Source organism: Oryctolagus cuniculus, chromosome 14 (genome assembly GCF_051225735.1).
Source record: "Oryctolagus cuniculus isolate XC-2025 breed Fujian yellow rabbit chromosome 14, ASM5122573v1, whole genome shotgun sequence".
Classification (NCBI taxonomy): domain Eukaryota; kingdom Metazoa; phylum Chordata; class Mammalia; order Lagomorpha; family Leporidae; genus Oryctolagus; species Oryctolagus cuniculus.
Genome location: NC_142880.1, coordinates 10,301,839 through 10,327,823, shown reverse-complemented (window position 1 = coordinate 10,327,823; position 25,985 = coordinate 10,301,839). Strand labels below are relative to the sequence as shown.

At 37.0% G+C, this 25,985-nt stretch overlaps 2 protein-coding genes and 1 long non-coding RNA gene across 5 annotated transcripts in view; 2 read left to right on the top strand and 1 right to left on the bottom strand.

The window, feature by feature from the left end:
- CCNH (cyclin H) overlaps positions 1 to 6,228 on the top strand; it is a 34,339-nt gene extending 28,111 nt beyond the window's left edge. For both annotated transcript variants that reach the window (XM_002713905.6, XM_089312991.1), the window contains exons 7-9: positions 1,847 to 1,958; positions 4,863 to 4,923; positions 5,456 to 6,228. In XM_002713905.6, the coding sequence (XP_002713951.1) occupies positions 1,847 to 1,958; positions 4,863 to 4,923; positions 5,456 to 5,494 (212 nt within the window). In that variant the 3' untranslated portion in view covers positions 5,495 to 6,228. The remainder of the gene's footprint in view (positions 1 to 1,846; positions 1,959 to 4,862; positions 4,924 to 5,455) is intronic.
- A 408-nt stretch (positions 6,229 to 6,636) lies between these two features.
- LOC138845133 (uncharacterized) lies at positions 6,637 to 15,165 on the top strand. Its single transcript, XR_011381863.1, has 2 exons — positions 6,637 to 6,731; positions 14,994 to 15,165. It is a non-coding gene; the product is annotated as an uncharacterized LOC138845133 (long non-coding RNA).
- RASA1 (RAS p21 protein activator 1) overlaps positions 7,637 to 25,985 on the bottom strand; it is a 93,996-nt gene continuing 75,647 nt past the window's right edge. Inside the window, exons 12-25 of one of the 2 annotated variants that reach the window (XR_011381862.2) lie at positions 23,266 to 23,353; positions 22,724 to 22,801; positions 20,675 to 20,832; positions 20,064 to 20,140; positions 18,821 to 18,993; positions 18,015 to 18,174; positions 16,536 to 16,678; positions 15,384 to 15,499; positions 14,676 to 14,731; positions 13,126 to 13,193; positions 12,064 to 12,152; positions 10,588 to 10,665; positions 8,984 to 9,118; positions 7,637 to 8,415 (exon numbers count right to left, since the gene is read on the bottom strand). Coding sequence is in view for 1 of the 2 variants with exons in the window: in XM_070056402.2 (XP_069912503.1) it covers positions 8,332 to 8,415; positions 8,984 to 9,118; positions 10,588 to 10,665; positions 12,064 to 12,152; positions 13,126 to 13,193; positions 14,676 to 14,762; positions 15,384 to 15,499; positions 16,536 to 16,678; positions 18,015 to 18,174; positions 18,821 to 18,993; positions 20,064 to 20,140; positions 20,675 to 20,832; positions 22,724 to 22,801; positions 23,266 to 23,353 (1,534 nt within the window). In the remaining variant the exon portion in view is untranslated. Of the gene's footprint in view, positions 8,416 to 8,983; positions 9,119 to 10,587; positions 10,666 to 12,063; positions 12,153 to 13,125; positions 13,194 to 14,675; positions 14,763 to 15,383; positions 15,500 to 16,535; positions 16,679 to 18,014; positions 18,175 to 18,820; positions 18,994 to 20,063; positions 20,141 to 20,674; positions 20,833 to 22,723; positions 22,802 to 23,265; positions 23,354 to 25,985 lie in introns of both variants that reach the window. The other variant, XM_070056402.2, reaches the window with a different exon arrangement.

The window sequence follows — 25,985 nt, the reverse complement described above, 5'->3', positions numbered from 1 at the left end:
CATTTCAGACTCCAGAGCTCCAGAAGTGTTGTGTTAGGCCACCAAGCTTATAATGCTTTGTAATGGCCGCCCCAGGAAAGGAATCTAGCCCACTTTATTTTTGGAGTCGGGGTTAAGAAACTGCCTTAAAGGTTGAGTAGTGTCTGCGCTTCACTGCCCAGATGAAACTGCCAGTCTTCTCTGTATCTCCTGCTCGCCCATGGCTCTCTGAATGCTCATGGCTGCCAGCCTGCTCTTAGGGTTAAAAGTCATGTGTTTGTGTGCCCAAACCTTTTTGTGCCTATTGTTAATTAAGTTTTAAATATAAGTATTGAAAAACTCAATAGAAAATTAAAGATATTGATCTTAGATGACAGTAAATAGGTATACATTTTGAATGTATTATATTTTAAAACTTAAGATTCTTAAGGACATAGGTGTTAAGTCTTGATTGTCTTGATTTTCTTGATTGATCTTGAGGCCTTTTCTCATTGAGCATGGTGATTTGTGGTCTATGAATCGGTAACTGTAGGCCTTCAGTTAAACCACTAGGGGGTTCACTTTGAAAGCTAATTGTGGTTTGGCCATAGCTATTAGGATCTTAGGATTTAGTAGATAGAAGAGGTCCTAAAAGAGAATTCACCATACTCATTTTATTGCTTACATCTTTATTACTGATTTCCTATAACCTTTATTTTGCTTTTTTGATAGAAAATAAGAATCATCCTTCATAAAAGAATGTTTTAATAATTCAGTTTTTTATAACACAGGTATTATCCTATAGATGTGCAGTTATAGGTGTTAATTCAGTTAAACACTGCTTTATTTGCATTATAGGCATTATGAAATAAGTCATTAGGAACACATGGCTGGCTAATCCAAATCTCTGATCATTCTCATCATAGATCTTTAAAAAAAATTTTTTAAGTTTATTTTCTCTCTAGAGAAAAGGAGAAAGAAGGTAGAAAAAAAAGAAAAATCTTGCATCTACTGGTTCACTCCTCAAATGTCTGCAACAGCTGGAGTTGGGCCAGGCTGAAGCCAGTAGCCAGAACTCCCATCTGCATCCCCCCTTTGGGTGGCCGAAGCCCAAATACTAAAGTCCTCATCAGCTGCCCCTCAAGATGCATTAGCAGGAAGCTGGGTTGGAAGTGGAGGTGTGAGATTCCAACCAGCACACTTATGTGGGAAGTTGGCAGCCCAAGTGGTAACCTAACCTACTGCACTGTAATGCCTACCCCATCTGCTAATGAATCCTAGGTGTAGTGTAGTTGTGTAGCAAGATGAGCTAAAGCATGTTTCTGCAATTGTAAAGTTACTGATGAGCTAGTTTGCGTTTAATGTAGTCTTCGTTGAGTTAAAGCACAGGATCACCCTTGGGTTTTCACTAAGCATCCCCTTTGTATGTTGACAAGTTTCCTTGTAAACTCTTGGCCTACTATATCTGTACCACAGACTGTTATAAATACTGAGGGTGCAAAGGAACAAAGCATATTCTCAATCATTTAAGGGTTTTGTTTTTTTTTTTTAAAGCCTCAAAACTGTAAGAAGTGACCATAGTAAAATGCCCACCCACCAAAAAAACGACACCTGCTATATTAAATAGTAAACTTATGTTTATGCTGTACATGATATGGGCTAAACAGCAGACAGCTATAATTCTTGGAATTAAAAGTATGGTGTTTGGGGGATTTTAACGAAGAATGATACAAATACTGTTAAGAATTTTAAGTGTTTTTTCTTCTTGTTTCCTATAAGAGATGGGAGATTATTATTCAGCTCCCTTACTATGAGAACAGGGCTTTATATTGTTCAACTATTATTCTATTTAAACCCTTTTTAACCCCTATTTAAACCCTCCATATAGGCATGAGAAACTTAGTAAAAAAGTATGAACCACCCAGACCTGAAGAAGTTGCTGTTCTGAAACAGAAGTTGGAACGATGCCACTCAGCTGAGCTTGCACTGAATGTAATTACGTAAGTAGAAGTGCCAGTGTTACCCATTCCACCTAGTACTTAAAATATAGGTTCATCTAGGGAAACTGGACGCATTAAGTCAGATTTTTATTAGGTGGCTATTTCTAACAGTGTTAAATCCAGGATGATAGTTTGGATCTCATCATGCTCTTCTGACAATGCTGTGACGCATGTGTTCTTTGGCTTACAGGCTGTGCCCTATCCTTTCTGAATCTTGGGCATCCCTCAACTTTGTGCTGCCCTTTTCATCTTTGGTCTCTTAGCGAGTCTGGTATCTGGTGTGAGGAACTAGTATACTGGTCCAGACTAATTTCTGTTAGCTACAGTAGGAAATTGGCATAGTTGCTTTCAGTGACAGACGTTGTGCTGAAGACAGGATTGGTAAGGAAATTGTGCTATTAGATTTTGTCTTGCAACAGGACCATCTGAAATGTTTCTGAATTGATAGAGCCAAAAGTAGAAATCACTGTAGAATTTGCATTTCATGCTTTGCAAATTGAAGGATCCACTTAATCTCTTAATTTAAGCAGTTAGAGATTAGGGTAGGTAATAGGAATGCTGAAACTGACATTTTCTATTTCCTGAAGAACACATTCTGATTCTAAAGTTCTTCCTAGCTCTAGCTTTGGCTCACCTACCTAGTCCTAGCTCTTGTGGGCATTTGGGGAGTGAAAAGCAGCAGAAGAGAGCTCTCTCTTTGCCTCACATAAATTGTTGTAAAGTTTTGTTTGGAAGACTTAATGAGAGTGAGATGCATTTATGACAGTTGGATCTCTACAGTTGATGAATCTGCTACAGGATGTGTTTGAGAAGCAAGAAACATTCAGGGTCTTCAGATCAGGTACATGTTAGCTGTACAATCACAGGAGGGTAGTATCTAGGATACACCAAGTGTGCAAAATAAAGGACTATTTGTTGTTATAGCTGTAACTGCAAAGTATGACTTAGTATGAAAGTTGAAGTGGTAAATTTTACTCCTGGGTAAAAGAAATATAGTGAGAAGTAAAGAAAAGTGGACTTCAATGAATAAAAGTATCATAGAACTCATCATGTTATTTTCATGGTGATCTTGAAATGGGCTAAGAACAGAGGTTGGTTACTTAGGCCTACAGGCCAAATCTGACCTCTTACCTGCCTTCCTCAGAAAGACAGTGTTGCAGGAACAAGGTATACCTAGTAATTTACATGTGGGAGTTCTTCCAAAGTTTCACGGAAAATGCATATTATAACGAGTACATGGATTTCAAAATTTCTACACCAAAATAAACTTACCATTTAATTCTTCCATTGCTCATGAACTTCCTGATGCTCCCTCATATGAGCAACTGTGCCATGGTAGAAAAGTTGAGTGGTTGTGACAGAAATTGATTATGGCCTCCAAGGCCTAAAATATAATTCCCAGCCCCTTTAAAGAAAAAACTTTATCAACCCCTGGATTAGACCTTTGGACCGTTCATGCTACCTTGGTAGCTAGGTCACTGACAGGACCATGATTCAGAATTTTTGATTGCTAGAGTTTACCTCCAAGTTACCTTCTGCTTTGTATCCACATATCTATGAGTACTTGCGGGGCACTTCTCAGATGTCTGTGAAGGGCTTTGGGGGGGGGGGGGGACTAGCGACATCTACTTCTGTAAAATACAGTAAAAATGAATTACTAGAAAAGTGAAATTAAAGGCATAGAAATAGATGCCCAAACTTTATTAGACTCAACAACCATGAAGGTATCTGTTAAGCTGTTATAAAAATTTCTAAACACACAGTGTCTCTAGTATTGATCTCACTGCAGACTGGAAATAGTTCATAGACCAGACACTAATGAGTAGTACCACTTTAGGACAAAATACTTGTTTTCCTTAATCTTTAATGTTCTTTTCTTTTCCTGTAATTACTGCATTGTTAGTGGAATATGGATAAAACCTAAGTTTCCTCTGAAAAAAAAAAAAAACAAAAACAGATTTCTGCCAAGAATTCGTTAAGTTTTATATCCGTGTTCACCTGCCCCAACTTTTCCTGTAGGGGTGTGTGTATCAGAAAAGTTCATTTTCTTTGCATTCATATTCTCATACTGTACAACATTTAGTGTGATGAGTATTTAGTAACTCGTCAGTCTGGGTGGAAAGAGTATTGTCACTATGGTAATTTAATTTCGTGTTTCTTGGTTTACTATGTTTCCATGTTAAGTGGTTCTTTGTATTTCTTCCGTAGTGTTTATTTAGAACTCTTAATGATTCTCCAGCATTCTTTTCATTTGTAGTACTTTATAGAATCTGTATATTCATCTTCTTAAATATGATACAGCTGTTACACTTTTTGATAGAATCTTTGGCCTTATACTTTTACATATTCATGTGATTTTTTTCACCCTAAAGTAACCAGTATTTATTTTGCCTTTTGTTTAACTGTTAAAACACTCAGAATATTTGTGAATGATGTGGATTAAAGATAGAGCAAACTTTAACTATTAACTTTCATCGTAGCTCATTTTGGACTATTTCATGGTTTTCCTAGTTACTTGAAATATGACAGATTGAATTCCTGTGTGTAGTCATTTTTTGCCTATCAAATCGTTAATGTTTGTTAAATGTCTTTGTTGTTATTGCTCTTGTTGTATTTGAAATGTAGAGACACAGCTCTCTATCCACTGGTTCACTCCCCAGATGCCAGGGCACCAAAGCTGGGAGCTGGGAAATCTAGGGTTGGCAGGAACCCCTCTGGGTTCTGCATTGAAAGATTGACTTGAAAAATGTTGCCTTCCTATTCATAACTCTTTGTATCTGTCAATGTATCCATGCTTGTTCTACACTAGATACACAGTAATGCATATGCCCTTGCTAGTTCATTTCTAAATAGTTACTATTACCAGTACTGGATTGCTGCTTATTGATGGTTGATTCACTCCAGGAAGAAGAGAAAAGGCTATGAAGAAGATGATTATATCTCAAAGAAAGCCAAACAGGAGGAGGTATGTTTACTCCAAAGATGAACAGTCAAGTCTGTTTCCTCTTAAGATTTATTGTTCTGAAGTACAGGCATTACAAAAGTGTGGCTTTTTAAAGTCTTCATTTTTTGCATGCTTTTTAATGTACATTGTCCATTAGGAAAGGGGGTTTTCTCAGTAAAGTACAGTGGTTACTTGATAAAGAATCAGTCCTGTTTTCACAGAAGAGGGCAGGGATACACGTAAATGCCCAATTTTTGCTTTATTTCTTATTCTCTAAGGTTTTTTCCTTTGCCCCCCTTTTAAAAATTGTACCTGGAAACTCAAGAGATAAATAACTAAAGGTCAGGCCTGTGACTTTGATTCCTCATTGAGGCAGTCAGATGAGACCATGCCAATACTACTGTAAGTTTGAACTACTTCAGATTTTCCTAATTTATTTCTCTTCTGTAATCAGCATAGGTAATGAGACTTTGCTTAAAAAGAGGAACCTTAGTAAACAATACTGGTTATGCTGTAATGTTAAGTATATCTCAATTTTTTTTTTCCTTCTTAGGAAGAATGGACTGATGACGACCTCGTAGATTCCCTCTAGCCCTTTAAAGTTGATTTGTCACTGCTAACTAATCAGCAGAAATAGGAAGCATATCTGGATTTTAACTGCATTTAAAAAGTTCATTGTGAAAAATCCAATCTTTTCTGTTATTTAAATTGTTTACCCTTTATGGCAGCTTTGTGTAAAATAAACCCAGAATAAAATAAACCCAGAATAATACCAGGTTTGGATATTCTTGCCCTACCATGACTAATGTCAAATTAGTCTCTCTGGTAGGCAAACTGAAGTCGCAGTTTATTTGCCTGTATTTCATACAGAATCTGACAGGCAACCCCATCCTTTTTGGAAAAGGCACCAGAGAAACCAAAACCACGTAGAGTTTCAAAGCTGGTAAGGAATGTGTTTTGCCCTTCAGGAACTTAAATGACTTCCGATGCCCTGGTATCCACATTGCTATTGAAGTGCACAATGTATTTCAGTTGCTACGTGGCTCTGAAAGCTGGCCATTCTAGGTAATGAACATTTGATATGTTTTCTTCAGTTACTGGAGAACATGTTTGAATGGGTTTCTCAGTAAAAATCATATTGAAGTGAGTTGATGTGAAATATATTATCTGCCTATGAATCCAGGCTGCCTCTGCTGTACCATGTGACCTTCGTAGGTCATTAAACCTCTGTGGGCTAGTTTCCCAGTTTACTCATGGAATCAATTAGAATACTGCTGGCATTTAGTAAGCATTCAATAAATGGTAGCTATTATAGTTAGAACCAAATTGTGGCTGTTGTATACGGGAACAATTTTTTTCCTGGAAAACTGGCTTGAAGGAATTCTAAGGAACTTTGCTGCCCTGAATCTTCTTAAATGGTCTGAAAGAAAACACACCTTGGACTCCGTGCTTGCAATTTCCATGAGGGTAGGTAGCATTTTAATCACATCTTGGTATTTGAAGGTAGACCTTATATGCATATTCATGTGTCATTTTCTATGATTTAGGCTTCAGTGTTTTGGGATTTGGGATTTGGGGGTGAAGGGGTTGGTTGGTTTCCTTCTTACGTTGGAATGAGAGGGTAGATCATGAGAGCAGAGGGAAAGAAGCTGAAGGTTGAAACCCTCAGTGCAGTCTAGGCAAGCAGCTGTGCCGCTGGGCTCCAGAAGGAACAGATGTTCAGTCCACCTCCTTTTTCCTTCCAGACACCTCCCACTCGGCCCCACTGATGAAAACTCAAGAAATACAGTCTGTCAGATGGTCAGCTAGTTACTGCAGGGCCCACAAAGGTAAGTGACAAAATTCCCCATCTAACTTAAAACAGAATGTTTCTAAAATGTAAAGAGCAGGGTGCTGTAATAAAAGGCATCAGATGGTTGATAATGGGTGAAGACCAAGGTGTGATTAGTGGAAGGGAACCAATGCTTGGAAGTAGAGTTAGGTCCTTTTTGCTTGGTGTCAGAAACATCTTAGGAGATAACTGACAGTCCATATCCTTTCCATCCTGTGAGGAAAAGGGGCGAGGGATGTGGTGGAATGCTTGAAGCTATTCCAACGACAGGATTGCTCTTTACAGCCAACACTATGCTGAGCGTAGTTTTGTGATTGGTTATTAATGTTTTTCCCCTGTATTTTATGCATCAGAGGAATGGAATAAACTCGGTATTTAACAGGGGAACTGCTTTTCCTAAAACCTCAACTACTTTGATTTTTAGTGAATGATATTCTGTCCTACTTTTTGTTTGCTGCATCTCCCCTGCACAAGTATGATAGGTTAGGAATTGTTGCCTTATATAGAGAGTGAATCCATGGAATCGTTTTTAAAGCAACCCTAGTATCGAAAATTCTGAAGTTTCTTCTCCCTGGGTAGTCCTTCAGTGCTAAAACTTGGACTGCCCTTAAGGGAGAAAGAAATGAAATGCTTATGTTTAGATAGAAGTAAATGTATACAAGATATCCCTTGGTTTTATTTTAACTTAGCCCTTGTAAGCACTTCACAAAAGTACACATACAGAAGTAAATAAAACTATACAAACTAAATATCCAAGTAATCTAATTCAGAGATGATGGATCAGTTGTTAAATGGCTGATGAGGCTGTCTGCATGAAAAAAGGGTAGCACAAAAGCATGATAGATTTTTTTTTTGCATAAAGGAAATAGGTAAATTGCAAAATGGCTGAATGGATAACATGCGTTGATCAGTACAATGACCAATACTATTTATTGAATTCAAACTATTTACTGTTGTAAACATTTAACAAAAGCATTTGACAATTCCAACAAAATAAGTGGTATGTTTAAAAAATAAAGCTGATGAGCAATAGATCCATTCTTATATATTTTCTTTTAACAGTTTCAGCAAGAGAAATAGCACAGTATTTTAAAAAAGTATACAGCAAAGATTGTTCCGATTATAATGGCAAACTCTGGAAACTGTAAATACAAATAAAGTCATTGAACAGTCAAATGGTCATATTCCTAATCAGGAAGAAGGTACAGTGAGAACAGTCTGCAATCCAGTTATACTCTAAATCTCGTCAGCAGAGTCCATAGCTTGTCTTTTCCAAGAGACAGCAGAACTTTGGCAATTGGATGTACGGAAAATATATGTTCCAAGTTCAGTATGCAGTCATAGCATTTTGTGTATGGTGGTCTGTACACCAAGGCTCAGAGGTTGGTAAATGTGGAAAGGGTGCAGATACCCTGCACCAGTAGCTTACCAAGTTGCTGGCACAGTTACTCACCAGCAGCATCTTGGGTTCTGTTTGCATAGTTCACACATCACTGGAATGTGGAAAGGTGTGCTGTTTTTTTGGCAAGAGCAAAAGAGACGTTATACTGACGTGAATTGACATGCTGAATCCATGCAGAACACTGGGGTGAAGGCTGCTACCTGACATCATTGGTTTTTGTATACTGGTTTTGTTTTTGTTGAAGCAGTTCTGTGATAGCCAGGAGTTTTTTCAGTACATGCTAGACAGAAAAATAAAATGAGAACTTGGTCAGAGATTTGAAAAGTGTTAGTGAAAGCTTTAGTCCTTAACTGAATATTTTTGTTGACATTTATTTAGCATTCATCATTTTGGCTGAAAATAATGTAAGGAATTAATATCTGAAACCATCTTAATCTAAGAAGAAAAACAGGATTTTAGAATCACTCAGTGTTTTCAACCTCTTCTACAGAAGAATCCTTGCCAGTGGGCCGCCAGTGCAATGATCGTGTTCACTAAGATTTTATTCTAGACATGGAGTTAGAAATACGTATCAACTTTGAGAATCTCTTGGAAAGTCATTTTCTGTCTCTCACATACAGGAACTGGCCAAACTGGAAGAAAAAAATATCCTATATTGTACATGTGCATGAATGCACTACTCTTGTCCACTAGAACTAATGTTTTATTAGACTCCAGAGCAAGATGTGTGCAGTATCATCTTTGTGATCTTCTGAGTCAGATTCTTATCAACGGTTACCTTAGGGAGTGTGGTGCTGACACTCTGCCTAAGTGTTAATGAAACAGTGTGAATAAAGGCAACCCCCTACCTGCTGTGCACCACGCTCATTGCTGAGTGTTCGCAGTTCATCGGAGTGAGCCACACAAATCTCGTGCAATGCTGCTAAATCGCGGGATAGATCAGTTCTAGAATGCTCTGTAGTGTCTGGAAGTTCAGGTACGTTCTTTAAGGGAATCATAAGACTGCATTTAGTCTCTTGTGTAAAGACCTTTACAGTTTCTAACATAAGAAATAATAACTGCTAAACTGGATTAAATGCTACTATGCTTAAAATTCTTAGACTATATTAAGAGTATAGCATTTAGCATAAAAGCAGGAACGTCATGACAGTTTTGAAATTAGCTGTGGACTACATTTAAAATAATTGCTATGTGGAAATGAGGTATCTTTGGATTAGTTTTATGAAATAACTTACAAGTATTTTTGTATAATTCCCAATCCTTTCACTCCCTAATGGTGACAATATTTGTATGCATTCTTTGTAAAACAACTGGAATGACGAAAGGGTTAGATATAAATACTGCAGTATTTGCTTTCAGACAGTTTACAGACAAAGTAAGCCAACCATAGCAGCACAGACTTAGAGACCACAGGTATACAGGGGGCAGGAGAATGGTCAGCCCCAAGACTGAATAAAATACCTAAGTTTCAGATCTGTAAACTCTATACAGTTGGAAGTAATAGCTCTTCTTTCACCCCCCCCCCCCCGGTTACTCTTGTCACTGAGTAGCTACTTTTTTCTAATACATTTTTGATATTTGCTAGGAATCACTATTATAACAATTTAGAAATTAAGAGACAAATGATAAGTATGGAGCTATGCATGCAATAGACTGTCCATTGACTGGTTTACTCTCGAAATGGCTGCAACAGCCAGAAATGCATCCAGGGCTCCCCCAAGGGGGGAGCCACCTTCTACAATATTCCTAGGCACATTACAGTAGTGTGTAGGTGCCAGGACCTGCCACTGCTCTGAGAGGGGATGCCAGCTTCTCAAGGCTTGGCTTAACCCACAAAATCAAATTGCTGCCTACAGCTGACTTAAATTCTCCTACCCTTGCCCAAGTTTACTTCCCTATACTACTTTGCTGTTTTCTCTATTTGTATACTGAATTGTTACTATTTAAGAAAATTTACTAGGAAATCAAATAACTCAGTGCTTCAATCTTTTCTACAGAATCCTTATCAGTTGGCAGCCAGTGTAAAGATAGGGTTCATTAGATGACAGCATTCAATCAGAAATTATAAAACTAGGTAGGGCTATCTTATAACTTATCAGGCCCCAATGAGGCATAAATATTCACACTGAATGTAGCACAACACCAAGTCCACATACTTGGGAGAAGCCAAAGGCTACTCATTCTCCACTCGAGCATTATGTAACCTGCTCCCATTTGTGGATCATCCATGTTGTTTCAAAACCCAGAAAGCAGCAGCAAAGTTAAAGGTGCTAATAGGCATGAGCATATCACAATAGAGACAAAGCTTGAAAGATAGTGTAAGGCCAGGCAGAAACACATGGCAGATGTAGTCCAAAAGCCATAATAAGAAGGCAGACAAATAGGATTTTCAGTTGTGCGTGTAAAATCTTTCTAAATAGGTCTCACATTTTTTTGACAATTATATACCTACCCCAAGTTCATCTAAAAACATGATCATGCGGTGTTTGTTGCTTTTGATGAATGGATTGACACCTTCCATATATGGCTCCTAGAAGAAAAGTTTACACTTAGGAAACAAACATCAATCTCTAGTGAGAACCATACACATGGCAAGGATTTTCATGAAACTGATGTCCATCAGCAGAGCCCACGGTCCTGAGAATTAATTTCATCATGCACTGAGTTATGTTCTAGTATAAGCGGGCAGCTACACTGAGGAACTCGATTATTTTTAATCAAAGAAGGAGAAATCCTGGCTCAAAACACACATCACAACAGAGTCTGGCAGACACAAACTGCTTACACATACATTCATTCAAAAATAATGGAAAAGCTATTACTTGCCCAGCACCAAAACAAACGGGCCCAAGCCACAGGTTAGAATACAGCAAAGGTTATAAGGAATGAAAATATAGTGTGATAAAACCTCAAAATGAAAACACATTATTCATAACCTGCCACAAGATTCAGATAAATTCTAAAGCCAAATCATACTAGTAAGCTGCTCATTATACTCAAAATCCTAAGCCTACTGAAAGAAATGCGCTATAAAATAGGAATACTAATGCAACTCTTAAAAGTCCATGACATAAGGGCCTCAATAGGCAATTCCAAAAATAAGAAAGAATACCCACTGAGTTTTGATAAGGCTGTAGGGAGCAAATACATTGCAAAAGCTTAAATTTTGCTCCAAACCTACGAAATATGGTAAGGGGTGACAGTATGATCTCAACCATACAAGCAACAATTGTTCAATCTGAAATGTGATCACATGTGGGTATTTTAGAACCCCTTTCACACAGGCTGAGGAGATGGAACCATATAGTGCATGGTGATACCTGTATCTTTTAAGGTCAATGAACTGATTTGCAAGTGTGGGTGTGGCAAAATCAGCAAGAAGTGGACTGCCTTCACAGGTGATACTCGGCATCTTCATGGAGGATTTGATCAGGAGATACACTGTTGGAAAGAACTTTCAGGAAGCAACTGGCTTCCTGTAGCCCTTCAGGTTATCTTCCTCATAAGGTGGGGTGAAGACAAAGACCCCACCCATTTAGCAGAAGGTGGAGATGATTTGGTCTGCTCTGTTGCCAGTACTAGGCTTGCTAGAAGGATGAACTAAGGTGTCTACCGCATTATGCTTGATAATGTGATCACTTAGTAACAGTGACTGCTCCCGAATACATTTTTCTTTTAATGTTTACAGTGAAATAAAGTTACATTTTAAATCTTGCTCATTGGTCTTTATATTTAAAAGGGAGAATATAATCTTCTCTGTTGGCTAAAAATGAAAGCTTTTAAGTTCATTTGTTAAAAATAGAAAGTCCAAATATTAAAACATAGCAAGTGAAACAGAATCTTTATAAGGTATACACTGTTTTGTAAAATTATTTAAGCTATATTTCTGTATCACAGTTTGATTCATAAAGTATCAAGATGTTTTTACCTTAGCTCCAAATTCCACAAGATTTGCTAAATTCTGCACAGACTTGGCCACTAATATCAGTGTTCTTGCAGCAATAGGAGATGGTGAATCTGTAGGAGAATTGGCCACAGCTACTGACACAGACTGCAAAGGCACTTGCAAATAAACCATTATGTATTTACCGGTTACTGCTGTTAGTAATTCAGTAACTCTTAAGTTTTTGAGAAAAAGCAGAGCTACACATGAAAACCTCAATATATTTATTAGTACTTTAGCTTTATGAAAAGGGTCCTCTAAAAACTAGGTGGTGGTATCAAAGCTTAAGAACAAAGAGATTTTTGACACCTTTATGTGGAGGAGAAAAACATGCAATTTAATAAACATTTACATAATGTAGATAGGATAGAAATGCAAAGTATTGTGGCTATTAAATACAGACTCTGAAGTTTAGAAATGACCTGGCTGCCTGATTTTGGATTATACTGTCTTAAGGCACTAAACTAAATACTATGGAATAGTGGTTCAGAGTCCAACATTCAGGTACATCTCTCCAAATGATCTTTAATTCTTAGCTGATGAAATGCTTGAGCCCGTTAAGTAGCAATAAAAGATATTAATGGTAACTCATCATTGTATTCAATGTCACAAACATACCACATCACGTTTACTGGAGTTTAAAATGGCCAATGAACATCACATTGTCTATAGATACACACACAACACTCCTGCACCTGTACATGGAATTTTATTTTGATCTTCAAGTAGCTCCAGCTTGAGTAGTTTTGCATGGGCTAATTACAGAGAGTTTGCCACCTTGAAAAGCCAAGTTACAAACTCTTAAAATATCATCCTAAGATTTTTGGATACAAAGAGGTAGATAAAAAATGGAATGCATTGAATCTTGCCAGGTCAGGTTTCAGACTACACAAAAGCTAATAATGAAGGAGGAAGAAAAGGGAAGAGTACTTTAGAATGTTTTAAACCAAGTCTTAGAATTTGATCATTTGCAATACATTTAAAAAGTGATTATTCATCTTAAATAACATGAAATTGCTTCTTTTAATCAAAACTTGTAAAGATTACCTGAGATGATATTAAACATCCGAGGATTCAGAATCGCAGGACAGATAAGCCGCAGGAATACAAAACCACTGAATACCAGGTAAAAAAAAAAAGTTTTAGAGAACTACAGATATTACATGAAAAGGGAATTTAATACTCAGTTATTTTAGGCTACTATTACATTCTATACTTAGGGAAGCGGCATCCTTAGGAATCAAACATTTCTGGAATACTACAGGAGTACCTTTTATAGGCATGTAACTTGAGTAACATTCCAAAAATCAACCTTTGATTTACTACATCTGAAGTATTATTCCACCATACTTAATAAAATTCCTTCTAGAGTCTAACATAATTGTTAGTCTTTCTTCTCTGATTCGATAGCCCAAATTCTCTGCATTTGCTAATAAAAAGTTAGTTAGCCAAGTGGCACATATTTTAATATCATAAAAACCTGAGTATGTTACTTTTCAAACAGCATTTATATTCATGGCAATCACATAATTCTTTAAGCATTTTGATACTTAAGTATGTTATTCTGCAAACCTCTTAACTGTGCTGAAACACTATGCTTATAATTGTTTTCTGTTCCCCCCATCATCATGAAAGCCAAGAAAAACCAAATCTACACTTCTTAAATATTTATATCATAATTAACCAGGAGATTTTTACCTGCTAGGATTAGAAGCCCCTTGACAGAATATAGGTTGGAGGCAAGATTAACACACATTTTCAAAACTCATGGTACATACTGGCATCTTTAGTGGTTTCCTCTAGGTTTTCTCAGATAACATGACTGGCAGTATATATTCCATATAATAAATCATTAGAAAACAGTTACATTCTCTGAGACTTTTGCACTATGCTTCCAGTTATCTTCAACTGGTTAGGGTATGCTTAACAAAAGCCTGCAACAATGTTATGGATATTGGATTGAGTTTCAGAAGGTCTCCTTTAGCTCTGCTTCCGCCACTGACTTTCCCTATACATAATCTTAGACAAATTATTTACCCTCTCCAGGTCTGCTTCCTTATTGGAAGAGTAAGAAAAAGAATAATAATCAAGTCTTTTTATAAATTCCATGAGTTGCCAAAGCAGTTCGTAATAATTGCACAGTGAACATACTGAAGCACAGTTTCAGAACTAGAGGCTCTGACGGGAGACTAACCAGTTACAGGTCGTGTTTCAAGCAAATTAATGTCTAAGTGACTCAGTGTTCTTCCTTTTTACTATGAAATCAGTCACGCATACTGCGTATACAGAGGGTACTACATGAAGTAAGCTACAGATTTTGTATTTAGCTTTTAACCTCATTCAGTAAGACTTAACTGACAAGCATTCAGGTCTGTATAAAATGTAAAAGTAGCTAAATGTCTCCTAATAACTTTGAAAAAGGCAGCTGAGTATTTCTGAGTTAGATGGCCCCTCAACAGGACTTTGACATTAAAAAAAAAAGAAAGAAAAAGGCCTTGATTTTGTAGTGTTACCCTTAGAATTTTCAGTTAATTCATTTGACTCATACTGGTGCACACTACATGCAGTGATAGAACAAATGAATTGATAAGCCTTACCTAACAACTCTTGTTCTCATGGTAGTATTTGTAGGCCACTTGTGCTGAACAGATTTCTGTAAACACCCATAAATATATCTCAGTGTCCTGCCAAAATAACACAATCATCTCAAAAAGGAAAGCAAATAAAAATTCTGATCTCATGGCAGCCAAAGCTTGATTTACATAATTTAACACTTTAATCCAAATGGCCACTTCTAAAGTATTTTGCCAAAAGTAAGGAGAGACATTTACCAAGAAGTAAGGTAAACTTAGTTTTTAACTATCTCCTTGACACTTATTTTGGGAGACCTTTTACTGTTTTTGTCCAACTTCTAGGAAGAAGATAAACAGAAACTAACATGGAACAAGTTGTGAAGGAAAAGATTTTATCTACCTGATCAAGTCTGTTCACTAACACTGGAGGCCTTCAAGCAGATATTGAGTGATAATCTGATGTACACTTGAGTAAGAATTCAAATACAGAGTAAACATGTTTTCTGTGATCTCAGATCTGAGACTATAAGCCTCTTTATTCATTCCCCAGGCTACAATATAAACCACATATGCTGGTCGGTCTGGTTTAAGTCACTGCTTTCCTTAAAACTTAATTTACCATGTAAAGATTAAAAAGCATTAACACAGAAAAGTTCTCACATAGTTCAGAAATAGGACTTATTCAAAACATGGGTACAGAATTTTTTGTCAAATGAAAATTTCACCACTTACGGTGGAAGTATTTCTGAAGCCATGAATATTTTCTCCACAAGCTCTGAAAGTATGTTCAATAGATGTGCTAAATTAGTGTTCACATCTTCATTTTTTTCTAACTTTGATGGACTTAACTAAGAAAAGGAATAAATCAATATAAATGCATTTTGGCAGTGATAATACAAATGAATCAAGGCAACACTTTTAAAGTACTTCATGAAACTCCTACAGGGGTTTTTACCATTCGTTCCAACTTATAAGCAGTGATTATTTAATTCTAATTATTTGAAGGGAAAAAAATGACTCAAGTGAAAACCTTAACTGATTCAGACTTAATTTAGTAACTAATAACATACCAAATACCTTAGACAGAATTATGAACCTTTCTCAAAGCTTCTCCAGTAACCCCAGACACCTAAGAGGCATTAACATCCAGGCAGTATATATGAATGCCCTAGCCTCCTTCCAAAGACCAGAGACTCCATACAGACTGTGTCAACCTTCTTACTTCTTACAACTCTACATTTATCCCTATTTTCCAATATCAAATAATCCTCACTTTATTAGTAAGAACTGACAATTTTAAAGAATTAGCATTTGACAGCTCCCAGTGTACATAATCAAAAGTAATTCCTTACTTTAAAAAGTTTGCATCAGATCTACTAAACTCATTTACTATCTTCTGTTATAGTTCTACCATCAAAATGACAGAATATAAGTACAATTCCACTCTATCTTAATGGCTTATGAATTTACACTGAAGCCTTAATAATTAATCCTAAAAAGATCCTTTGATTTGCTCCTGTGGAAAATCTTACAATTTCGCTCACTTTCCCCAAAAAACCCTTCCAGGACGAGTGCTCGGAAGCAATGCATAAGCCTTGCAGCAGAAGTCCCTCTGTATGTTGTGCACACTTTGTGAACAGAGGATCATTACTAAGAGAAATGACAGAACATTTAGTTTCTGACACAGCTGTAGGTTTTCTAATCCCAAGATAAAATACGTGTTTTTAAGAAGCTTGCTTGGCCAAAAAGTTATAAGCACATTTATAGAAGATGCAACTATTCTGATGAATAAATTTAAAAAGTCACTATTTTCCTTTAACTATATGAAGTATTGCCTACTGAAATATGCTTTTCCCAGAAATGTTTAAAACACTATGTTCTTACCTCACAAGACTGCTTACTTTCCATTATTTTTAAAATAGAGTCTTTCAAAGCATGATGAACAAACTGTGTAGCTGTGGCTTTCATGTACTGCTCCATCAAGGTGCTTGCAAGGGTTGTGGCTCGAAACAGGGTAGTGGCTTCATCTATACAAATATTTATATTACAAGATTATTTGCAAAGGGCTGCATTCATGTGGCACACTGATAAATAAATTCATTTTCCCTCAACAGTCATTCAAATGTACTTTTTACCTGCGGCACTGTGGTACTGACTATAAAGACATCTTGCATTTATATTAAACTCTTAAGACTTTCATATGGATTGCCTGATTTGATCATAACAGCAAAGGGTATTAACATGTTCACATGAACAGTTAGCCAGTTAATGATAAAATGAAACGAGCCTGATTGCTTGCTCACTGATCCCAGTCCTCAAAAAAATTGAGTTAATTCCCAAAAAGATAATTTCAGTAGTCAGTTGACTGGCCTAAAATATGGGTATTCTTTTTCAATAAATTTTTAATAAGGCATAAATAATGTTAGGAGAAACAATTTCAGTATAAAATAGGCACCACTGTTTTATCTAATCCTTGACACCTATACTATTTTTACATTTTTCATGTATAAGAGAAAATAATTCTATACTTTATAATTTTTTGGAGATCCTACACATGAGGACTGTTCCTGAATCAAAGTGCTGGAGATAAATGGATTATTCTGGCATATGTGTAAGCTATTTTGTATCCAGTAACCTAGGAACTGTCTGCAGAAGCTAGAAATAAAACAGCTGATAAAACCTCCTTTGCAATGAATTAGTATTAAAAAAAAAAAAAAAGGAACCAAACTAATAATAATTAAGCCTCATGGGCCACTGGCCTAGGCAGAGAAATCACGTTTTATAGTTTCCAATACTAATCTGTCATGACTAAAACATACATTAGAAATACCAGCTCCAGGGCCCGCACCGTGGCTCACTTGGTTAATCCTCCACCTATGGTGTTGGCATCCCATATGGGCGCCGGTTCTAGTCCTAGTTGCTCCTCTTCCAGTTCAGCTCTCTGCTGTGGCCTGGGAAGGCAGTGACCCCTGCACCAGCATGGGAGACCGGGAGGAAGCACCTGGCCCCTGGCCCCTGGCTTCAGATCGGCACAGCGCTGGCCAAAGCGGCCATTTGGGGGGGGGGGGGTTGAACCAACGAAAGGAAGACCTTTCTTTCTGTCTGTCTGTAACTTTGTCAAATACCAGCTCCTTACTAACCAAAGAATCAGAAATGATATCCCAACTGCAATTTTTAATTTCCAAAAATAAAACTCCAGTACAAATTAACTGATTGGCATGAAACACAGCTATCTGATTTAAGTTATCTTGAATAACATTTTGCATTATGATGTAATTTTAATATATTCAAAGAAAATCCATGTAGGCTTGATAATGAAATGTAACTAATTTTAAAAGTATCATACTAACACCAATACTATACCTTCCATGCTTATTTCTCTGTCATTTAGTGTACATAACAACAATGATTCAAGCTTTTCATGAAGAAAAATCCTCAGCAAGATGCTAGCCAGTAGTGTTCTGTCTTGTCCACACACATGTGATAACGCGTAGACTACATGAAGCTCCTTTTGCAGTATAAGCTAAAAATGACACCAGAAAGACTACTTAAAAGTACTTATAGCATTTACCATTCTCACAGAAACATGAAATATGTTTTCCTAATTTTACACTTAGAAATACGTTGCAATGAATACTTTATTAAAAATAAGGCCATACATTTGACATCGCAAACAAGTCATTCTTTGGGATGCCTGCATCCCATGTCCGAATGGCTGCTTTATATCCTGACTTCTCTACTTCCAATCCAGCTTGCTGCTAACACACACCCTGGGAGGAAGCAGATGATGGCTCAAGTACTTGGGTCACTGCCAGCCACACCCAGGGACCCACATGGAGTTTCCAGCTGTGGCCTAGCCCAGCAATGACTACTGTGGGGATTTGGGAAGTGGACCAGCAGACGGAAGATCCCTGTTTGTCTCTGCCTTTCACATTAAATGAAAACAAACCAATAAAATTTAAAATAAATAGAATGAGCTTGAAGTGTACATATTTCTAGTCCTTTAAGACCAAAATTAACCTACTGCAATATTTTTTACCTCCTCTGGCTATCAGTATACCACTAAGCTATGAAATTACAATATTTAACTTAATAGCTATTATATTAACTAAAATATTTCTGTTAAAAATATTCCACCAAAAGTGATTAGACCAGTAAATACTTAATACCTCTTTAAATTCACTGTACTCTTCCTCTGGCATGATTTTTTCCATAGAATATCGTGCTCGAACACGCAAGGATCCTGGTTCAATACCTTTTAACGGTATATGGGAGCTGAGCAAAAACCATTCATCGGTGGCATGCCCCTTCTGTAAGCGGCTTAACTGGCAACGCATAAATACTTTGAAAGAAAAACAAATGCTTACTAAGAAGAAAACATTTTACTTAGTCACACAAGTAAAATTTCCTGATGCTCACAGTCTCTATAGTGTCAATCCTTTCTTTTAGAGGAACGTTAAGAATATCAGAAGTTGGATAGTGAGTTGCTACTTCATTTACTGATTACCAGCTGTGTGCTAGTACTGGGTGCTAAGTGCTACACCAGTGGTTAATGCTCTTGCAGTTCAGAAGAATCATATCTGATTCAGCCCAGACAGCTAGAAATCCATTCCCAATTGGTAACCCTTGAGATGACTTGTAGCAAGATCTGGAAGTATAGCTAAGAAAACGGTAGAGGGGGAAAAACCAGTCCAGACAGAGGGTGTGGTCTTGCTTCTGTCATTACTTAGAGAGTTGGATTTTATCATAAAAGTCATGAGAAATGACTTTAAAAATGTTAAACATTTAAACAGCATCGAAATTACAGAATAAACATTACTTATGGAGAAAAATTCAGGCTTTGATCTTGCTTAATGTATTTGGTCTATGTATATCGCTTCCTTCACTAAGCTGAGTTTTAAGAAGGTATTAACCTAGTTCAGCCTGATGTGAGCTGCTAAAATCCCACTGCCAACTGCCTTAGCAGCGGGCTGGGAAGAGGTGTGCTGCTTAGAGAAAGAATTGGGAGCACCTGATTACCAGAATTCAATAAATAGCACACTGTAGTTTAAAGAAATTTTTAAAAACAGATTACTTTTTATTATGCTAAAACAGGAAAGTAAAAAAAATATAAAAATTTGAAAGCTGGAATGGAAAGAAACCTGATAGAAAGATGACCACAGTTACCATTTTCTTATTCTTCCTATTTACTGGGGAGGGAAGAATGCTTAAGTTATTTTTAGGGGACCAAGTTCACAGTATCTGTAGTTTAGCCATTTTGGTCTTTTTTTCTTAGGTACTTAAAATGTAACAGAGAAAAATTCTCAAATTTTACACTGGTGCTTTTTTTTATTTCCATCTTAAGCTGTAGTTCCTTTAAAACTATTTAAAGCATGCCTTTTAACTTTAGAAAGAATTTCTGTATCAACTTACAGATATCAGGATCTTTGCTTTTCTTTGTTTTATTACTAAGAGTTATTTCAAATCTATTGATGTCAGGAGGAAGATCGCTAAAACAAGAAGAAAGAAAAAGAATTAACAAAATGTTCGATGTTCTGGTATTAAACTACTTGAAGTACTTAATAGTTCTGGTATCAAGCCCCCTATTTATGTTTAAAAAAAAAAAAAAAGTGTGCTGGATTTAAAACTAGATTTACAACATTTTTTTTAATTTCATAAACAAGAACACAGACAAGCAACTTATACACCTTCCTCACCAACTTTAAACTTCTAAATTAATAATTTATTCAACTTAAATCCTAGAAACCCTAGTAAACACCTTGTATGTGTGGACTAGTCAATGTTTCTAGACTTTTCAGTTACACTACTTTGTACTAATAGGTGAACAAGCAAGGGCACGGATAGTGTATCACTAATAAAGGTAAACATACAACTGAAAACAAATTATGTGTTAATAAAACACCTACACTTGGTATTCTATTTTAACAGCTTACATACACAGAGAACCAGAAGAGAAAAGAAAATGCAATGAATGCAATGTGGTAAAAGAAAATTATGTAATGTCACAATAAAATAAGACTTACTCAAAGACAAACTCTTCTGACCATACTGGGTTTTGCCCTTCCCTCGCATGAGTTTTTGCTACCTGGACACTATTCAGATAGATGTTACAATATGGATTAGTAAAGTGTTTTACTGGGAGTTTATGGGCCTCTTCAATATGTAAAACAAGGCTGCTGACCTAAAAAATACAAAAGTACATACAAAAAAGTTATTATTCCTTTATTTCAAGAATTATGCATTAAAATTCAAAAGCAATCACTATAAAAGCTTCTAATAATTTGTTTTCCTTTCAGGAAATCTGATTTTTGCTTATATTTTCCCCCCTTTTTGTGTGACACACAATAAAGTCATTTAAAATAATTTTTCTGACTTAAAATATGCAGTTTTATTTCTCAAGTTATTCCTGTTACTTATTCCTGCTGGCATAGTGAAATGTCCCTTTTTCTATCCTAAAACAATGATATAGAGAAAATGATATAGAGAAAAGGATTCTTCAGTAAACAACCATCACGACTTGAATCAAAATCCTGTGCTATGTTATGTTTATCTGGAAGATTTCAATCACTGTTAAAGGAAATTCCACAGCAAAAGAGTTTAAGACCTGGATCAGCCTTCTAATGAGTATAGAGTCTACACTGTAGACTGATCCAAGGATCAGAAACAGGATATGTGCACCATCTAAGAAAATACTTGGCACATAAAAGCAGCTCAGGAGATAATAGATACAAAAGTAATTTTATGGCTAAACTTTCATCCAAGACACAACTTGTTCTCTGCAAAAATTCAACCTGGTTTCTCCCAGTTTATAAAACATTATATTATATTATGAAAATATTTGCTGTTTATAGGTATACTTAAATATCCTTGGAAGAAGGGCCAGATCTCTGGTTATAGGGACTATTTAATTAAACAAATTTTAACCTTTATCCACTCCCAGTAGAACAACATGTTAAATTCACAAATTATTGGAAGTGTCTGTGAGAAGAATAGGAATCACTTAAGTCATATATGCATACTGTATTAAACTTTCCTCAAAACCCCACAAATGTTGAAATTTGCCTAATTTACTCCAATAATCTAGGGGTTACTCTAAGTGTATTATATAAGTACAAAATAAGCCAAGAAATAAGGTTATAAAGTCATCTTTATATACGTAGGAAAAATAAGTCTAGTTTAACTTTTCACAAATGAAAAGTATAGGACATGTTACAGTTTCAAATAAGATTGCGTATTACCTAAAAGTTACATGGTAGGTTTCTTTTATTTTATTTTTATTTTTATTTTTTTTGACAGGCAGAGTGGACAGTGAGAGAGACAGAGAGAAAGGTCTTCCTTTTGCCATTGGTTCACCCTCCAATGGTTGCCACAGCTGGCGCGCTGCGGCCAGCGCACCATGCTGATCCGAAGGCAGGAGCCAGGTACTTATCCTGGTCTCCCATGGGGTGCAGGACCCAAGCACTTGGGCCATCCTCCACTGCCTTCCTGGGCCACAGCAGAGAGCTGGCCTGGCAGAGGGGCAACTGGGAAAGAATCCGGCGCCCCAACCGGGACTAGAACCCGGTGTGCCGGCGCCGCTAGGTGGAAGATTAGCCTATTGAGCAGCGGCGCCAGCATACATGGTAGGTTTCAAACACAATTAAAACAGAAACCAACAGCCAAAAGTTTATTGGGATTAGTACTATAAATCAGATGACCTTTCCAGTAAGTACCTTTAGTTCCATTAGATATAGGCAAAACAATTTTTGGAAGGAAATTGCCCAATAGAATAGTCTCTGTTGTTTCCAGTTTGGCATTATTATTTTAAGTGGAAGTACAGTGCGTTTTTATTCAGAAGTTGGCATTAAAGACTAAGAACCAGAAGATTTAACAAACATTCTCTCTTATAAAGTATTAACGATTTTACTGTTTTTGAAGCAAGTGATAGTGTGCCTTTAAAATGTGTGAGAAGATAAAAATTTCTTCCCCAAAAATGTTGCTCATACTAGCTCAAATTAAAAAAAAAAAAAATACAAAGAGCAAAGTGGTAGTGCATAGTGTGACAATTACAAATTAAGAAAATGAAATTTCACCTGACGAAGACGTTTATTAGATGCCCCTGGACTACTTTTCCGTAAATTGCAAAATGCCTGTAGACCTTTCATCCAATCCTAAAAGAAATAGCACAGCATTTTAAAAAACTATCTGGTTTTCAATCATTTTTTTTTCCCAAATTCAATAGTTCTTACCTTCCCTAGGCTGCCATTTCTATTCTCAGAACACTGCAATTTATTCGTGCTCCAATAAAGTAACAGAATGTTAAACACTTTTAATTACAAAACATTGCTTTGATATATATACTGTCTCTAAATTTATGGTAATTACACCAACGAGTGGCCGTTAATTAGCCCCAAAATGAAATTTATATTAAAGTAGTTATTTCACCCAAATACCACCTTAAGTGGAAAAAAATGTTTCTTACATATGAAAGTTCTCTTTCTTTAAAATAAAAAAAAAGATTAGATTTTGGGCCTTTTTATCACTTTATTTTCAATGTAACAGTTTTCTATTCTAGTTAGTAAGCAAACATGGGTTAGTGTAAACTTTATAGTAGTTTAGGAAACATTTATCTTACCTCTGCTTGCTCTGGAGTTTCTCCCGCAAAGTAAAAGATGTAATGTTCTTCACTAAAGTGCTGAACCACTATCTGAAAACAGTTTGGCCTATAAAAAACAAAACAGTTACTAAGATGCTTAACAAAAAAAATCAAAACATTTGCACCAACCTTTAAAATAAGTGCAATACATTATTTATGTAGGATTACCTTGATTTTTAGAGAAAAATCTTCCATTATACTAACTGTAAGATGTTAGCTGCACACATTTTAGAAGATTTTCATGTCAGGACCATTGAAATCTTATCACCCTATCAAAGTATAAATTTTAAAAAATTTTAGGGGCCGGCGCTGTGGCGCAGCAGGTTAAAGCCCTGGTCTGAAGCGCCTGCATCCCATATAGGTGCCGATTCGTGTGCCAGCTGCTCCTCTTAATCCAGCTCTCTGCTATGGCCTGGGAAAGCAGCAGAAGATGGCCCAAGGACTTGGGCCTATACACCCACGTGGGAGACCCGGAAGAAGCTCCCGGCTTCTGATTGGTGCAGCTCCAGCTGTTGCAGCCATCTGGGGAGTGAACCAGCAGATGGAAGACCTCTTTCTGTCTCTACCTCTCTCTGTAACTGTCTTTCAAAATAAATAAAATATATCTTTTTTAAAAAAGCATTGCATATACTGATTTTAAAAGATATTAGAGAAACAGAAGAGTTATAAATGAAATTGAAGTAGCTAATCGACAAAGACTAGAGATGTTCTCAGGCCAAAAATGTTTGTATTATCTCTAAATAGATTGTGGATGACTCTCATTTTATAGTTTTAAAGTTTTTTACTAATCCATCCTTTATCCTTATCTGTCAAAATGGAGACAGAATATTCCCCCTACATATAAGCTTGTCACAAGTTTAATGATCTGACAGTGGTGTATAGCAAATATAGTTCTGGCTCTCCTTTATTATTATACACCACTATAAATAATTTGGCATGTAAGTACAATATTAGGTAGTAATTTATATCTTTTTGAAGACACACTGTCTTCCAGCTACCCTTGCAGATATTTATATAATGTTTAGTAAGGAACTCAAATGTTATTTCTATTTGCTGTTTTCAACAAAGGGTTTATCTTAGTTTTAATGTTAAGAGGACATAGCACATTAGCTGCAGTTCAACACATGTATATAATAGAAAATATAAATTGGCAACTTTAGATTCTGAAATTGGTCTATATCAGACTAACCCTCCTGACTAGACAAAAACAGTAGCTTGAAAGCACTGGAGAATACCCAATGCAAAAAGCCTTGGGGAGCCACAATCATACTGAGTAATAAACCCAACATTCTCTTCAGGTTTCCTTTTAAGGCATTTGCCAACCCCTAAGCTGTGTAGGGAAGCTAAGATGCCAAGCAGAAAGCAGCAGCTAAAAGACTAAAAACACTAACCAGGGCCGGCACTGTGGCTCACTAGGCTAATCCTCCGCCTTGCAGCGCCGGCACACCGGGTTCTAGTCCCAGTCAGGGCGCCGGATTCTGTCCTGGTTGCCCCTCTTCCTGGCCAGCTCTCTGCTGTGGCCAGGGAGTGCAGTGGAGGATGGCCCAGGTGCTTGGGCCCTGCACCCCATGGGAGACCAGGAGAAGCACCTGGCTCCTGCCATCGGATCAGCGCGGTGCACCGGCTGCAGCGCGCCGGCCACGGCAGCCATTGGAGGGTGAACCAACGGCAAAGGAAGACCTTTCTCTCTGTCTCTCTCTCTCACTGTCCACTCTGCCTGTCAAGAAAAAAAAAAAAAAAAGAAAAAAAAAAAACACTAACCAGGAAATCCAGCAGTCTCACAGTTGAGAGAGAAAGAGTTCAGAGTCTTCAAAGAAAAAGCTTTCAGGGCCAGTGTCATGGCCATGGCGTAGTGTGTTCAGCTGCCACCTGCAATGCTGGCATCCCAGTTAGGCACCAGTTTGATTCCCGGCTGCATCACTTTCGATCCAGCTCTCTGCTATGGCCTGGGAAAGCAGTGGTGCATGGTCCAAGCCTTCAGCCCCTGCACCCACATAGGCGACCCGAATGAAGCCCCTGGCTCTAGCCTGGCCCAGCCCTGGTCGTTGTGGCTACTTAAGGAGTGAACCAGCAGGTAGGAGATTTCTCTCTGTCTCTCCTCTCTCTGTAACTCTTTCTCTGTCTCTCCTCTCTCCGTAACTCTTTCAAATAAAATAAATAAACCTTTGAAAAAAAACTATCTTTCAGCTGAGAACCCTTCAGGGCTCATGCTTCTGTAATTACGGCAAAACTTAAATAGGACAGCCTTCATCATACCTAACCCGACCCTCACCCCTATTCCATCTGTAAAAAGAACAATCCTTTCTGGAGGCAGCAACATTATCCATGGCTTCCACCATTTTTATACTCATTGTCCACCATTCAGTCAAACTTCTGTGCATTCTAGGACCCAGACTCAAATGACTTTAACAGGAAAATAAACAAAAAAAAAAAGATATTCATGCAATCCAAATAACTACAATTAAAGCAGATAGCAATAAATTTTACACAGAAAACTGGGTTTGCATTAAAAAATGATCAAATGGAAAACGATCAAAAATGTAATTTCAGATATTAATGAGTTGATTTAACTGAAAGATCAGAAGGAAATATCTAGCTTGAAACGCAAAGAGGGGAAAAAACAACAAAGGCAGTAACAGGCACACTGATACAGTGAAAAGGAGCAACAAGTTTAACAGCAATCTTGAAGACAGGACAGT